This window comes from Vombatus ursinus, unplaced genomic scaffold, assembly GCF_900497805.2.
Source record: "Vombatus ursinus unplaced genomic scaffold, bare-nosed wombat genome assembly UNPS02014818.1, whole genome shotgun sequence".
In the NCBI taxonomy this organism is placed as follows: Eukaryota; Metazoa; Chordata; class Mammalia; order Diprotodontia; family Vombatidae; genus Vombatus; species Vombatus ursinus.
Window position 1 is genome coordinate 16,030,116 of NW_020954596.1, and position 17,679 is coordinate 16,047,794.

Sequence of the window (17,679 nt, forward strand, 5' to 3'; positions counted from 1 at the left end):
ATCATACCCATCAAAATTTGCCTTCTCTATATTCCATTCAGAGCTCATCAGGCATAGAACTTGGAAACTTAGAAAAACCATCCAGTCCCTTTATATTACAGATGAGGAAACCGAGAGAAAGGAAATGATGAATGAAGTTACATAGTTAGTGAAGCCTAGTACATTGCCCTTTTGACCACAAAACATTGTCTCCATAACCTTGAGAGTCTTCCAGGCTAATTGTTCTACTAATTACTTCTTACTAAGGTGATAAAGACTACATGTATCCCTTTACATGAAAAGGGCTGGAGGAAAGGAGTAGTGATCGAATTTTAGGTGTATTTAGGAGTATTAAAGGAGAGATTTATGGCCAGAAGGTTGCTGAGGTGCCTTAAATAGTACCACTTGCTCTGTTTTGATGATATTTAAGACTAGAGGAGTGATTTAATGAGGCAATTCTGTTCCCCATAGAGAGGCAGAGATTAGATCTCTGTTTATTGACAGACTTCTTCTTTTGTGGAGAAGCATTTTAGCAGGCCATTGAGATGCCACTTATATCCTCCGCGGAGAAATTGTCATCTGATTAGGAGCCCAGGTTTTGTGTTGGGTCTTAAAAACTATGCACATTCCTAGGCTCAGATGGGATAAGTATGAGTGATCATAAATATAGAACTGTATTCAGTTTTGTCCTTGGAAAAGCAAAATCTATGTTTAAGCATGTTGGCTGAAAAAATTACCCACAAAAATTATGTGAAAGCTAGTACGTAAATGGAAATGATTTTGATGGCAGCATGGCCTAGTATCTAGAAAGCAGGCCACAGAGTCAGAAAATGTGGGTTCAAATTCAGCCTTTGCCAAGCTGAGTAACCACAGATAGTCACCTAACCTCTAGTGGAAGGCCCAGTTCTAGGCATTGCGAGGGCTGCAAAGATTTAGACCTGGTCTCTGCTTTCATGGATTTTTTAAATCTACAAGTGGAAATCGTGTCAGTAAGGTAGTTGGTGAAACGACCAGCTAATATTGATTAAGGGAAGGGTAAAACTTGGGCTTGAAAAGGTCTTAGCATAGCCCCTGGGGTGAATTTGGTAGTGAAGCAACTGGAAATGAGTAGAAGGAATAAGTAGCTGTCCGAGGCCCCTCTGGCGATAAATGGTATGGATGTGTGATGACACCAATTGGCACAGTTGCATAACTTGGTTTAAGTTTGGACTCGGAAGGTTTGGTAGAAGGATAGGGTCATGGGAAAGTGACAGGTGTCCAGGATGGGTTGGTAGGAGGCTAGGGAATGTACCACAACAAAGGGGAGGGGTAGAAGGACTGGAGTTATTAGTGGAGAGAGTGAATTTGATAGGAGCGAAGGAATGGGGGCAATGGGAAGACAAGTGTTTGGAGGATCAGGTAGCCAGCTTGAAAAGTCTGAGGGCAGCATGAATGGGTGTCCCAGTCATTGAAAGTTTTATCATTTGGCACCTATTAGCTCAGCACAATGCCACAGTGATAATTGTGTTCCCTTGTATAGGTTTGGGGCTATCGGAGTTGTACAACCAATCTCCAGAGCTCTCTGCTGCCTAACATCATTCCTCCTGTGTAACCGCAGCTACACTTCTATTTCCCTTAATTAGGCCCTTGTTTGACACTTCATTTGTTAAGATATTTCACAATCTGAGCTTCAAGGGAAGGGAGCAGGTATATATTAAGCACCTTCTGGTGCCAGGCACTGTGCTAAATGCTTTACAAATATTATCTTGTATGTAATGATTAGGAAGGGAAAAGGAGTTGGCACCAGCCCTTGTGAGAGCAAGTAATCTGAATGCTTAACCAACCTTTCCTGGGAGGGACGAATGTTCTCTCTTTCCCTTTCTGAAGTAGGAATCTTCTACCCATGGCTGCTTCCTTTCAGCAAAGCAGGAATGGAGACATGCCAGTGGTTAAGATCCCTGTAACCTTTTTAGTTAACAGTCAAAAACAAATAAGGCCTAGCTGTCCCATTGTTTTAGGAATTACCCTTATAAGAAGAGATAGCCTGGATTTGTGGTTGAAGAGCTGTTCTCTAAACTCTGAAGACTTAGGTTCAAGTCTCCACTGTGATCCACACTGACTGTATGGCCCTGGGCAAACCACTTAACCTCTTAGTGCCCCAAGCAACTCTCTTTGACTAAAATTTATAGAGAAGGTGCCAGCCTGCATTAGTAGAGTTTCCCTACCTGCAAGCTCGCTGTATGAATGAGATCACAGGTCTTTGCCCCATCCCTATAACAAGAGGAATTGCAGTCAATTTATATGAGTTGGATTAGTTCCAAGTGAAGATGAGGTCCAAGGTAAGGCACAATTCACCAGTACCCAGATAGGAGAGGTGTTTGGCAATGTACAATAAAGGAAGCTTCTAAATAGGGCTATTTATAAATAAACATATTTTTATGCCCCCCTCCCAAATTCCCTCCATGGAAAAATAGCATTCATTTTATGGTAAATCTAGTTGCCTTCCATTGCTGTCCTTCTTCAACATCTCATTATAATTTGGAAGTGATCTTGGATTCTCACAAGCCAAACAACCTATCAGTAAGTAAATTAAGCATTCACTGTGTGCCAAGCACTGTGCCTACTGAGTGTGGTAAAGAAGTTGTGCTTTTGGAGTGGTGAAATACCATCTAATATTGTCTCCTACCTAAGCGGTCCATCTCTAAGAAGCTGGCCACCAGGAAATAAATATTTTGGCCACAGAAGCTCTTGAAGACCGTCATGGAACAGATGGTTTCTGAGTTGTTAGAAAACAGTACCTTCATTGATGATGTCAGGGAACCTTGAAGCCATTCAGTTCTCCTGGTGTCAGAGGGAAGGCTCGTAGTCCCCACAGACATTAACAGAAAGGGTAGAAGAAGGCAGTTTTCAAATCTTGGCTAATATGCACACAGGCCTTGTTCAGGATCTGCTTGGGAATTCCTTTGCTCTATCTATATTGCCACCACCTTTTCTCCCTTTTCCATGCCTATCCAGCATTTCATCAGTCACACATGGCTGAAAATCATCTTGTTTCTTGTAGAGTATATATAAGAATGTGTTTTCCCCATGTGCATCCTAGGTTGAAAGTTGCAAACACTGCCCCAGTAAGGCTATTAGCTGCTATAGCATCTATTCACATTTTCATACTTTAATAATATTCCCACCCTCAAGGAGCCTATTTTAAGGGGGAAGATCTCAGTATCTCCCAGAGAGGCGAGTCATTACCTGTCCACCAGGTGCTGCAGCCAAAGAAATTCATCACTTGATGGCCAACCGTCTGGTGAATCTGAGTTCATCTAGGTTGCACCCATCCTCAAAGTCTTTCCAGCTTGGTAGGAGCTACTGAATTTTATCTTCCCCTTGCAGAGCTTCCATGCCACCATGACACATTGGAATAATACTTTAGCAAAGAAGACAGAGCTCCGAGGGGTAGCGACAAATAAAAGGAATAATAAATGAACCGAATGTAGATGGTACCTTCCCTCATTGAGTTTCCATCCAGCTGCTCACAGTGCTTGATGCCTCACTGGTACTCAGTAAAGCAACATAAGATTTAAGGATTTTAGAAATAATATTACACCCCAACCCATCCCTCTGGAAACTAGGGCTCTGAGAGGTAATCAGGGCCAGAAACAGAATTCAAACCAGTCCATGTCCACCAAACCCAAAGTTCCTTCTGCTGCATCCTCCTCTCTGACACTTCTCTCTGCTTGTTCCCTGGGACAGGTGCCTGTGCTGAAGCCCATGGATCTGATGGTGGAGGTCAGCCCCCGGAGAATCTTTGCCAATGGTCATACCTATCACATCAACTCCATTTCTGTCAATAGCGACTGTGAGACTTACATGTCTGCGGATGACCTCCGAATTAACCTCTGGCACTTAGCAATCACGGATAGGAGCTTCAGTATCCTTTGTGATGATCGCCTGTACATGAGTGAAGTGATTCAGGCCCAGAACCAGTCGGACACTGGTCCTGATGCTAAAAAAAGCATTTGATTTCACAGAGGGAGGTTTTGCTTTTAACATGCTTGAAGTCTAGTTGATTTAAATGGCCAATGTCCTCCGTCCAATTCTTTAAGCAAAACTTCCCCTCTCAAAGCTCTTACATGAATCAGTTCTGGACAGAACGTTTTACCAATCAGTCAATCACTCAATAAGCATTTATTGGCACCTACTCTTTGCCAGCCACTATGCTAAGCACTGGAGATATAATAACAGATGTGAAATAGTCTTACATTCTAAAGGAGGGAGATAATATGCACACATATAAGAATATAAAATTTATAGACAGTTTTAGGAGGGGCATTGGTAACCTGGAACATGTTCAGAGGATGGCATGATGAGGGCTCTAGTGACCATATCATAATGAGGGTCAGTTACAACAATACAATACCACATTTGTGAGGCACTTACTGCATGTATGCGGAGCACAATGCTGGCACTAAGGTGATAAAAAGTCTAAGTAAAGCATGGTCCCTGTCCTTGTGTAACTTACAGTTCAGTAAAAGGGATAAGGCACAAACTCAACTATAAAATTTAATGCTATGTGGTAAATGCCTTGGAGAAGTGCTGTATGAAGGTTGTTAGGAAGAGCTTCTTGGAGGGGCTCATTCAGTCAGTTGGGTCAGAAAACATGGTTAGAAATTCAATTGTTGTTCAACTGTGTCCAACTCTTCATGACCCTGTTTGGGGTGGCAAAGATCCTGGAGTAGTTTGCCATTTCCTTCTCCAGCTAGCTTTCACTATGAAAAGAAGGGGATGGAAGGCATTTCAGGTATAGGGAACAGCGTATAGAACAGAACAGAGTAGAATTGAATAGAATAAAAATTTAATGGGAAGAGACATTAATGATCATCTGTGTTCTACCTTCTCATTTTATAAATGAGAAAATCCATTGAAATTTTGTGACATGCCCAAGGCCAGACAGCTATGTAGGTAGTAGCAGAGTTGGCCCTAGAATTCAGGTCTCTGTGACTATAATTAGTACTTCCCTCCACCCACCCCCCTTTTTCCTCTCCCCAAAAATTATTCCAGTGGCACTAAGGAGGATATATTGAGCTAATTTTGCTAGGCTCGAGAGGGCAGAACTTCAATGAATGGGTAGGAGATATAAGAAAGTATATTTCTGTTTAGTAAAAGGATAATTTCTTAATTATTAGAAGAATCCAAAAGTATAATAGTTTCCTTCAAGACGTAATAGGGTGGGGCAGCTAGGTGGCACAGTGGACAGAGCACTGGCCCTGGAGTCAGGAGGACCTGAGTTCAAATGTGACCTCAGACACATAACACTCACTAGCTGTGTGGCTCTGGGCAAGTCACTTAACCCCAATTGCCTCACCAAAAAAAAAAAAAAAAAAAAAAAAAAGGCAGTAAGGAGCTTACTCTGGAAGTCTGCAAGGAGATGCTGTATGCACTGTTGCTAATGACCATTGTATATCAAATTATTATTTAGCTATCGGTTGAACTAGAGCAGGGCTCCTTAAACTTTTTTGGTATCCCAGACCTCTTAGGCATATGGACCGTTTGTGAGAATCATGTTTTTAAGGGCAGAAAATAAAATTCATAGGGTCACAAAGGAAATTAACTATATGGAAGTACTGCTACCACAATATTTAAAAACAAAACAAAACAATTTTGTGGACCCCAGGTTAGGAACCCCTGGACTTAATGATCTCTGAGGTCCTTTCTAGACCTAAAATAATGACCTATTGTGTCTTCTATTTTCCCACATAAAACTCTCAGAATATTCAAAGTCAGTTATTATGTCTTCTTTTCTCTAGGCTAAACAGCCCGACTTTTTCAGCTCTACCTTTTATGACAGGATTTTGAGCCCTCTCATCATCCTGGTTTTTCTCCTCTGAACATCCTCCAGTTTGTCAAGCATTCATCCTCAAACACAAATTTGCCTTAGAATGCAAAGCAGATTTATTTCTCCAAATGCTCTGTATGTTTTTCAAGTAACGAAAACCACCACCTTCCCAGAATTGGAGGGTTTAATTCTGTGCAGTTCAGTAAAGGGTATGGCTTGCTCAAGGCTTCAAGAATACTCCTGAGAATTTAGGTGACTTCGACTGAATTTCTCTTGACATTAAAAGGTAAAAGGTAGGTCAAACTACATCTAATTCTCCCTAGGAGCACCCTCTGGGGTGATCAGACTCTGAGGGGAAAATGGATTTCAGTACCTTCATAGGCTTCATTAAGAAAACAGTTTGCTATCTGGAAAAGTAGGAAAATATACTCTTCTTGCCCTTTTCTGACAAGATCCTGTTACTGGATAAAGGGAAATGCTGATTGCTCTGTTTGGTTACTAAGTTGTTAACGCTGTACAAATGGAGGATTTTTTTTTTTTTTTGTTATCAAGATTCTTCTCCTCACTACCCCCTCCAATTACCAAGCGGCATTTTGTCCTCAATGCTTGGTTTATTTCTTGGAAGTAAGACCATAGATTATAGAATATCCTAGCTGGAAAGCATCTGAGCCATAGAATATGATTGAAAAAGAATAATTCACATTTATGTAGCTCTTAAAAGTTTACAAAACATTTTCCAAATGGTAGAGCTGGAAAAAAACCTTAGAACATAGAATGTTAGAACCAAAAGGGAAGTGAGATCATAGAGTATTGGAGTCAGAAGGGACTTTCAAAGCTAGAACATAAAATATAGAATACCCAGTTCTGGCACAAGTTTTAGTAAGGTCAACTAGAATCCATCTAAATAAGGAGGCAGGGAACTGTACCATCTGAAGATCATTTGGAGGAATTGGAGGGGTTTTTTTTTTTTGCCTAGAGGATCTAATAACACCATGTTCAGATGTTTGAAGTGCTATCATATGAGAGAAGGATTAGACCCAGAAGCAAGAACTAAGAGCACTAGGTGGTACATACAGGGGGGGAGATTTAGGCTCAGTATGACGGAAAACTAACCAACAATAAAAACTGTCCACAATTTCTAGGGGCAGCTTAGAATGTTGTGAGGTTTTTGGTTTTTTTTTTTAATCACTAAAAGTTTCCCTTCAAGGTTGGATGACCACTTGGGAATGTTGTCGAAGAAGAATCTTATTCAGGGTTAGGTTAAACTAGATGATCTCTGAGATTCCAAAGGAACTGAGAATGTAAAAATGTTAGGATTAGAAGGGAATTTAAAGATCATTGACTCCAACTTCCCCTGACCTCGATTTTACAGGTAGGGAGACTGAGGCTCGGAGAGATAAAGTTATTTGCCCAAGCAATAATTGTACAAAGTGGTGAAGCCCAGATTTAATCCAGGTTATGTGATTCCAGATTTAATGTTTTAATATACATTGGTTTCTTTCTTGAGAAGAGGGACTTCCCTCTTCGTATATTTCTCTGTATTCCACAAACCATATACAGACCTCAAAATACCCCCAGAGAATTCAACTACACTGGAATCAGAGGATTGTCGCAGACCTCACCGTTTCCCGCAATCACCCAGACAGAACAATGATACATTAAGAACAGCATTTTAAAGTTGAAGTGGTCATACCAAATACCCCAAATCTCGAAACTATATGGAATGAAAAGCTTTCAAAATGAAGAGAACAAGCAGAAGAGATTAAAATCTTATGGGAACAGGAGGAGATATATACCAATCCAATTGTCCTGTATGCCACTGGCAGTGTGCCAATGATGCTTCCATTGAGCTGACACAGGATGGACCTACTGCCTAATTCTTTTATTCAAGTATAGCTAGCTGCCTCTGGACCATTTCTATATGAACTACATTTAAAATGATGATAAAATGAGACAATAATAACAATAACCAGCATTTATATAGCACTTTAAGGTTTTTAAAAAGAGTTTTACATATGTTATCTAATCTCATAGCAGCTCTGTGGGGTAGTTGCTAATATTATCCCCATTTGCCAATGAGGAAACTGAGGTTAGTGACTTGCCCAAGGTCACATAACTAGTAAGTTTCAGAGGCTGTTTTCAAACTCAAGGCCAACTGCTCTTCTACATTCCTGAGAGCCTTTTGTTATTTTTGCCTTTCAATTCAAGTGTATGACTATAAATATGTAGAAAATCATTGGTAAAAAGCCTGCTGGTTTCTTTTTCATTTTTATCAAGGTACAGGTTCACAAAGATTTGATGCAGATGAGAAAATAGATATACAGATCAGATGTTCTCTCAATTGTGTTTTGGTACTAATAATGTTGCCCACGACTTTAAAAATTTTGGGGGGTATCTTACAAAATGATTCATCCATGCTTTTTACATTCCATCACCTCTAGCATTGATTTCTTCATTGTGTAATTGGTCATGTACAGCTGCTCTTCCCAAGTATATTATCTTTCTACTTGTTTAGATGTAGCACACCAGGAACTAAAGTATTAGGACCCAAGTATCATAGTTCCACAGGCATTGATAAAAATAAATCATTATAGATATGTTGAAAGATCTATTCCATTTTATATCTCATTCTCTTCCTGAAAATTTCAGCATAAAAGCTCTTAGAATACCAAGAGTCATTTTGATCTCATATCAACATTTTGGTAGTCTCATATTCATTTGGATGACTTGTTTTGGGAGGCAGTAATGTTTGCAGTCTTCCACCATCCTTCTCTATAGTGTTTTCCAAATGTATTTGCACTGTAAACTTGTATGGTCCTTAGCTTCTGTGCCCCTCCTCTTGCCAAGGAGATTGTGTTTGCTGGATGAGGCAGCTCATGGTCTCTTTTGCTTGTGATTTTACGTCAGCTGAACTTCCAGAGTGTGCACACACATGTATTTGTGGGACTTATGAGTAGGGTAAAAGTTTTTGCACACTTTGGATTCTTGGACCTGAGCTGTATTTTTCAACATAAATTTCTCCATCCTGTCCATGCAACTTTCACTTTGATGTCATTGAGTGTCAAAACATATAGTGATTTGGTCTGGAGGATCTTTTTCAGTTTTTCACAGCATTTCTCTACGTCTTCATCTTCTGTAATAGACACTAATGCATAAACTGCAGTTGTTTTCGTGGGAATCTACTCGTTTATGTTACTTGTGAATGTTGTGAAAGAAAATGATCCAGAGTCCCATAAAAGTAATGTTTCTCACCACCGTTGGTATGTGATTAATTCAACATCACTAACTCCTTTATGAGGGCAGTTAGGTGGCTCAGTGTGGATAGAGTGCCAGCCCTGGAATCAAGAAAGCTCATCTTCCTGAGTTCAAATCTGGCCTCAGACACTTCCTAAGTGTGTGTCCCTGGGCAAGTCACTTATCCCTGTTTGTCTCAGTTTCTTCATTTGTAAAATGAGCTGGAGAAGGAAATGGCAAACCACTTCAGTATTTGCCCAATGGGGTTACAAAGAGTTGGACATGACTGAACAGCAAAAACTCCTTTGTTTATCTGTCTTGGAATCCATGAGCCATCTTAGGTCCAGCTTCTCTTGGTCTTCTGGTTTTCTCATGAGAATGTCACCATCAGTGTAGTTCAATTCTTCCAACAGAGCATAGATTCATTGGTCCTTGGACAAAGATTACACGTGTAGACTAGCAACTGTTAATTTTATAAATGGTTCCCAAGCAGGCTCTTTTTCTACCACTTTACCACAGTCAGTCAAGAAGTGAACGGGAGCTGAACATCACTGATTTCTGTACTTAGAGCTAGGTTGATACTTTGCATCAGACTCAGTCTTCCTCCTGACCATTTTGAAGCTTTTTTGGCATTGGAGAACCTTCCAGAGGATATAGGTTTAGAGCTGAAGGTACCATAGATGCCGTGGAGTCCAAGACCTCATTTTACAGATGAAGAAACTGAGGCTCAGAGATGGAGTGACTTACCCAGAATCATATAGCTAGGAAGGATCTGAAGTGGAAGTTGAGCCTAGGTCTTCCTGACTCCCAGTCTAGTACCCAAGGCATAACTCCACATTCCCTGGTACAGCCTTTGAGTACTCAGGGTCAACACCATCATGATACATCAGAAGACTTGGAGAAATAGTATGGAATAGTGAAAAGGTGCTGGATTTGAACCAGAGAGCTGGAATTCATATCCTAATTCTACCCATTAATAGCTGAGGGACTTTAGAAAAGTCACTTAACCTTTCTGGGCCTCAGTTTCCTCGCATGTAAAATGAGAAATTTGGACAGAGATGGCTTCTATGCTCCCTTCCAGCTTGAAATCTATGATCCCATTATTTTGTGGAAGATTATTATCTTCCCTTTTTGTAGACCTCGGCCTTGCTTTCTGCTTTCCGGTTTTCAAAGCATAACCATTTAGCTGGGGACAGTGACAAGAATAGCAGGAAAAGCTCCTGGGAGATTATCATCAGCCTCAGTAATTGAGCTGACTCAGCAGAGCTGTGGAGTGATGGGAAATGTCTGACCTTGTCAGGCTGTTGGCACACAGCACTACAGTGTAGGCACTTTTTTTATTAGAAAATTTAGGAAGAATGTGCTTGGTTAAAAAAAATCTGGCTAATAATAAATCATATTTCCAGGGCACTTTAAGACTTTCACAAGACTTTCCTCCCAACAATCCTGTAGAAGTTCCCATTTTGCAAATGAGGCAGTGGAAGTTGAGAAAGATAAAATGACTTGCCCAAAGCCACCCAGCTAAGAAGTGTCAGAGCCAAGACTTAACCCAGATCTCCTATATCCAACAACAAAGCTCCTTTTAATACACCATATTTTCTCCTTGCCTTAATAAGTGAACTATTAGTTAATAGCAAATTAACTAACAGTTTATTCATTGTGCAGGTCTTCTAGATTCTCCTAGTCTTCTTTCTCCGATCTTTTTTAGTGGATATTTACTTGGAGAAGCATCAGGTTATGATGGAAACAGCACCAAGCCAAGGACACTAGACCTCAAGAGACCAGAATCAGAATCCTGGAACTACCACTGATCACCTGATGATAATAGCACTTACCATGTGCTAAGCACTTTATAATTATTATCTTATTTGAGCCTTATAACAGTCCTAGGAGGTAGGTACTATTATTAGCCCTATTTTATAGTGAAGAAAACCGAGGCAAGCAGAGGTTAAGTGACTTGCCCAGGGTCACACAGCTAACAAGTATCTAAGGCTGGATTTAAACTCAGGTCTTCCTGACTCCAGGCCTGGCACTCTATCCACAGTACCACCTAACTGCCCATGTAAAATGTTTTTTTTAAAAAAAATCTATAAACTAGTGGGTTGAATTAGGAATCGTTCCTCTTAGCTTTAATAATCAACAAACCTGTGAAACCACCATTATTTCCAAACTCTTGTGAACCAAAAATCTGACACCTCTCCCCACTCCCTCACCCTTCATGTCCCCTCCTCTCTCCAAGAAAGCAAATCCTTTATTTGGATTAGATTAGGATCTGCATTAGTAGGGATTAGTAGATTGATGCTTTGTACTGGCTGCTAATCAAAAAGCCAATTTCTAGAGCTCTCTAGGTTAGTAAGAGGCCAAATAACATAGTAGCAGTCAGATGATTTACCAGTGTATCTGGATAAATAATAGACACAAGATCATCCTAGCTCTGCAGATATAATAATCATCAGCTTTAGGCAGAAGAGATACTTGCACTGAAAGGCAACATGTTTTACAATTCTTGGTCATCGAGCTAGATAGACACCTTCTCAGTATCACAGATTTTCCTACTTAGAAGGACTCTCAGTTCCACTCTAACCCTCACCCCACCCCCTAAAGAGCCCTTGAACAATACAGTGGTCATCCAGTTTTTGCTCAAAGACCTCCATGAGATGGAACCCACCATCTTCTGAAGCAGCCCATTCTATTCTTGGACAGCCTTCATTGTCAAGTCAAAATCTGACTCTTTGCAAATTTTGCTTCTAGTTCAGACCTCTGGGGCCAAGCAGAACAAATCCTTCCTTCAGGTGATAGCCTTTCAATATCTGATGACTCTATGACCCTCTTAAATTTTTTCTTTACCTCAGTTGCTTCAACCAATGTTCACATGGAATGAACTCAAGGATGAGCTCCATCCTCATTGCTCTCCTGTGGACTCTCCCCAGAAACTTATTCCCAGGACTGCCAGCAGTAGCCACATTCTCAATTATAGCTGTTAAAAGGGCTGCTCCCCATGTTCTTCAGCAGAAGGAGTCTTGTAAATGCAAGGATTTCTGCCAATTAATAATACCATGTCTTGATAAGTTGAACCCAATATATCACATGAATTTCTCTTTTGACAGCAGGAGAATGTAGTTATGATACGCAAAGAAAATAAACCGTTGATAAAATGAGGGTAATAATATTTACATTATTAACCTTACAGGTTTGTTGTAAAGAAAATGTTTTGTTAACCTTTACTGTAAAATTACTACTGTTATTCCCACCTTAGAGACATTTTAGCTCAAAAACAAATTCACTGATCTACCAAGGATTTGTGGGTAAATGTTCAGCAAAAAATGAGTTTTATAAGTATGTGGTTGTTTGGCCTCCCGTAGTTGCAAAAATTATATGGTTTAACTTTTACTCCTCATAAAGACGTTTTGGCACTATCTAAAGATAGTCAACTAACATTTATTAAGCACCTACTATGTGCCAGGCTGTTAGAGTTCCCTTCTTCAAGATCACAGACTCAATGCTAGCACTATGGGTGATGCAAAGAAGAACAAGCTGTGTGGTTCCTGTCCTCAAAGGGGTGATTTTCCAGAGAGAATGATTAGAACGTAAACTCCGGGGCAGGAACTTTCATTTTTGTTTTCTGTATCTCCAGCATCTAGCACAGCACCTAGTTTATGGTAGGAGATATATAAATGCTTGTCACATTGGATTAATATAACACATATTTGCCTCATAACAAGAACTGGGTAGCTTACTTGTCATTTTCTAAGCTTAGAAACAGTCTCTATTACATAAAAAATGATTTATTCTTTGAAAATTTGGCCAAATTCAATTACATATTGTTTAGTCTTTGTACTTCATTTAATTTAGCTGTGCTAAATCAAATTCCTTGGCTTGAGAAAGATATTTGAATGAACATCTATGGCGCTCCATCTGGAAATAATATCTAGGAGAATTAGGAGTCCAGCAGATAAGAGAGGAAAGGTAAGGGACTAAACGAGGTAGCTACAATTGCTTCTTAAATGAGATAACATAGGTAAAGTGCTTTGCAAACCATAAAGCACTATATAAATGCTAGTTATCATAATCATCATTATTATTGTTACATGTTTAGAAAGCTGTGCTTAACCAAGAGATCTATCCATCCCTTTAACTCCACCCTGTTACTTGTTATTGTATCCCTGTTTCTTTCCCTATAGTGCTTTATAGTTACTCTTTTGTATCCTTAACACTTAGCATAGTTGTAGTAGGTGCCTAATAAATGCTTATTAATTTGTCTTGTTGACTCCACCCTTGAAAATACTTTAGATGAGTAACCTCTTGTTGTTGTTGTTTGTCCTTTGTTCTCGAGAACTACAATGTTAGGAAGGCGATGCCATGCCTTACAAGTGAATTAGATTTAAGTGGGGCAGGGCTGTGCAAAGTCACCAGCCTCACTTTTTCTTCTGGAGCCATCTAGGTCCAATGGCCAGATGTAGAGCAGGATGACTGGAGATGAGTGTCTTAAACTGTCCTGGAGAAGGAAAAAGCTTGGAATCTTCCAGTAGGTGAGATTAGGGAATTTCTAGAGTGGAGAGGAACATGGTGACAGATAAGATCCAGAAGAGGGCACCAGTGAGCCAAATGAAATTGGCTTTCTGGTTCAAGGGAAGTAACTGGTTTTAGATAGAAGGAAATGATATCTTACTTAGCAGCAGGATCCCTAGATCCCTGGTATATGTATAGCACCATAGTTTACAAATAAATGCCTGTTTCATAAAAAAAAAAATCTCTTTACCCACTGCCACTAGGGATTCTTCTACTGTTAAAAAAGCTGGCATGGTGCAGTATAGAAATGCTGGATTTGGAGTTGGGAGATTTGTATTAGTATCTTGCCTCTGTCCCTTCCTATGTATGTGTGAACTCATACAAGTGAGGACCCTCTGAACCCAAGTATATTAATCTGTAAGATGAAGTAGTCGGAGTAAATGACACCTAAGACCAAAATTTATAATCCTATATATAATAAAAATTCAATAATCATTTATTAAGCACATAATATGTGTAGGAATTGAGAGAGATATAAAGCTGAGATAAGACAAGGCCCCTTGCTGCCCTCAAGGAGTTTACTGTGTAAATCTAGGGATAAGATTAAAAAAAAACCCAACGACTTTTAAGACATTAGTAATAGTTTTATTAGAGAGCTGCAAAGAAAGTACTGTCTGAGGAAGGTGATCAAAAGGCATTTTAGGCCGATGAAACAGCGTGAGCAAATACAAAGAGGCAAGAATGTATATATGGTTTTGTGAACGATACAACATGGCTGGAGTGTAGGGTGCATCCAGGGAGTGGTATGTCAGATCATTCTGTAGGGCTTCAGTATCAGACTAAGGGATCTGGACTTTGGGGAGCTATTGATTTTCAGAAGTGTACTTTAGGAAGATTTTTCAAGCAGTGCTATGAAAGATGATTTTGGAAGGGGAAGAGACATGAGGTAAGGAGAACAGTTAGGATGCAGTTGTACTGGTGTAAAAGATGCTAAAGGCCCGAACTGGGATGGTAGGGTGGGAATGGAAATGGGAAAGACAGATTGTAGAGTCACTGAAAAAGTCAGAGATTGATTCCTTAGGGAAGGGATGAGAAAAAGGTAGAAATCTAAAATTACTCAGAGCTTTCCTTTCTCAGTGATTCAGGGGGACAGTGGTTTTATTACAAGAAATAAAAGCAGAGTCATAACCTCATAGTCCTGTAAGGGACCTTTAAGGTCTAGACCAGATGTTCTTAACTTGGGGCCCATAGAGTCATAAAAGGCCCATGGGTAGATTTCAGGGGATTCACAAACATAGATGGGAAATAATTGCTTCTTTATTTTCACTAACCTCTAGCTGAAATCTAACATTTTATTCAATTATTAATTAAAACATAATCCTGAAAAGGGGTCCATAGATTTCACCAGATTGCCAGAGGGGTCCAGGACACAAAAAAGGTTAAGGAAACCGTGGTGTAGACCAATACCTTCCTGAAGCCTGAACTTCCTTCTATGTTATCCCTGAAAGACTGTCAGCCAATCCCTTCTAACATACTTCCCATAATGGAAATCTCACTACCTAACAAGGGGGTCTGTCCCATTTCCAAACAAATATAAATGTTTAGTGGCTCTTAATTTTATAAAAAAAAATATGATTTCCTTTTGTGTCCCTCCATGGCTCTTAATCTTATCCTCTGGGGCCAAGCATAATAAATTTAATCCCTCTTCCATGTGATAGCCCTTCCAAGTACAGGTAGCAGGTACCCCTGCTATTCCCTCCCCCCAAAACTCCCACTACCCCCACACTATACTACTGATCTTTGCTTCTGTTTAAAGATCTGGACTTTTCAATCTACCTTCAAAGAACACAGTTTCGATCTCTTTACTCATTTTTGTTTCTCTTATTCTCTACACCATCCTATCTTTTTCAAAAAATTCAGATTTTTAAGCACCGACATCTTGAGACTATTTTATAGATGAACCTTACAAGTTCAAGGTCATATATTCCAAAGAAGTCCATGCTACCCTGACTTTCAGTTTATCTTTACTACCAGTGGAATTTAAAGATTATTCAATGTGTTTTTTTCTTCCACTAAAATATCTTTCAATTCAACAAGTATTTTTTAAGCCTCCATTAGAGTAATATTCCAAGGACCCACCGTGGCCTGGAGGTTATCTTGGGTTCAGGAAGGCTTTCCCATTCAGGTTTAAACTCTAGCAAGTCTTATTAAGCTATATAGGTTTTCAGTTTAGTGACAGACTAGGTCCCTCACATTCAAGGATCAGCTTGTCACCAAAAGATGACCACCAAATAATTACAATCTTTTTGGCCATGGTGACACATGAGTGGTGGTAGTGGTGGTGGTGGTGGTTGTGGTCGTGGTGGTAGTAGTAGTAGTAGTAGTGACACATGAGTGGTGGTGGTAGTAGTAGTAGCAGTAGTAGTAGCAGCAGCAGCAGCAGCAACTAACAATTATATAGCACTTACTATGTGCCAGACACTATACAAAGTGCTTTACAAATCCTATCTCATCTGGTCCTCACAACAGCTCTGGGAAGTAGATGCTATTATTATCTCCATTTTACAGATGAAGAAACTGAGGCAAAAAAAGCTAAATGACTTGCCAGGGTCATACAACTAGTAATAATAATAGCTAATAGTAACAGATAATATTTATATAGCATTTACTATGTGCCAGGTACCGTGCTAAGCACTTTACAATTATAATTTCATTTGATCTTCACAACAATCCTGTGAGGTAGATGCTATAATTATCTCTATTTTACAGATGAGGAAACTGAGGCAAACATAGTTAAATGACTTACCCAGGGTCCTACAGCTTTTACGTGTCTGAGGCTCGTTTTGAAATTCATGTCTTCCTAACTGCAGGCCTGGTGCCCTAATGAAGGCCATCTACTTGAGCCTGGCTCTTCATACTTTTTTGATCATGTCAGCAAATTTTTTAAAATATGCCTTGAAGAAGGGGGAGGATGTGGGTTTTACCAATGGCACTTACTTAGCTTTTGAAGGCCTGAGTCAGGGTTAGGATTAACTGCCCTAAGAGGCCAACACTTGACTCAGAAGAGAGAAGGTTGGCAATTGGAATACCAACAAGGGGACGTAGGGGAGCTGGAGGAATATTAGGTTCTGAGAGGTGGTAAATAGGTGTGACTGAATTCGAAATAAGCTCTTAGCAAGGTGGAACATGACACATCTTCCCACCCCCCAGTTGGTTAATCACACATACCTTGGGAACATGGTATATCCTCCTTGTAATCATATTAAGGCCTTCCAAGAGGCCCAGCTCTCACTTTATAGATAACAAAACCAGAGCTCGAAGAAGTTAGAGTTTGTGGCAGTAGTGGGGGTGCCTTGATGAAATAACAGAGCCTTAAAATACTGAATCAAAAATTTCTCATGGTGAAAGCTGAAGCATAGACCTAAAGTATAAAGTTGAATAGCCAAAGCTGAAGTATAGATAAAGTCCTTTCTGATTTGCAAAGCTTGACGTACCAAGAGAGGAGGCAATATGATATGGTAGAAATTGAGCAGACATTCAGTCATTGAATTCCTCATACAGAACTCTACATTCAGTGTAGTGGGAAATTTAAAAAATATAGATAGTTCTTGCTCTCAAGAAGCTTACAATCTTTTGATGAGAGTTGGTCAGGGGAAGGGTGACGAAAGATATAAATACATACTACTCATTCAAATGGGGAAATGGTAAGTAGAGGAAGAAAGGTATTAACAAAGTCCTGTAAGCCCTTGCATTGAGGAGAAATCACTTCATGTTGGGAGAATCAGGGAAGCACGTGCAGGGAAGGGTTGATAGAATTTCTGCAAGAGCAGGTGGGGGTTAGGGGAGGGCATTTGAGCTTTAAGAAATGGTATGATTAGACAGAAAAAAGGGACACTTATAAGGTATATTTGGGAAATTTTACAGTTTGGCCAGAGCATAGGGTAAGTGGAAGAGAAGTGAGAGAAAAGCCTAGAAAGTTGATTTGGGGGGATTAGAGCATCTTCAATTTAAAGCTGAAAGGGACCTTAGAGCCCATCAAATTCAACCCCTTCATTTTACCAGTGAGGAAACTGAAGCCCAGAGAGTTTAAGTGACTTGGCTGGGGTCACACAGCTGGTGTCTGAGGCAGGATTTGAATTCAAGTTTTC

General features: G+C 39.9%; 1 protein-coding gene across 6 annotated transcripts in view; it reads left to right on the forward strand.

Moving 5' to 3' along the window:
- PPP2R2C (protein phosphatase 2 regulatory subunit Bgamma) overlaps window positions 1-17,679 on the forward strand; it is a 413,824-nt gene that overhangs the window by 323,590 nt on the left and 72,555 nt on the right. For all 6 annotated transcript variants that reach the window (XM_027836654.1, XM_027836657.1, XM_027836658.1 and 3 more), the window contains one exon: window positions 3,706-3,883. In XM_027836654.1, the coding sequence (XP_027692455.1) occupies window positions 3,706-3,883 (178 nt within the window). The remainder of the gene's footprint in view (window positions 1-3,705; window positions 3,884-17,679) is intronic.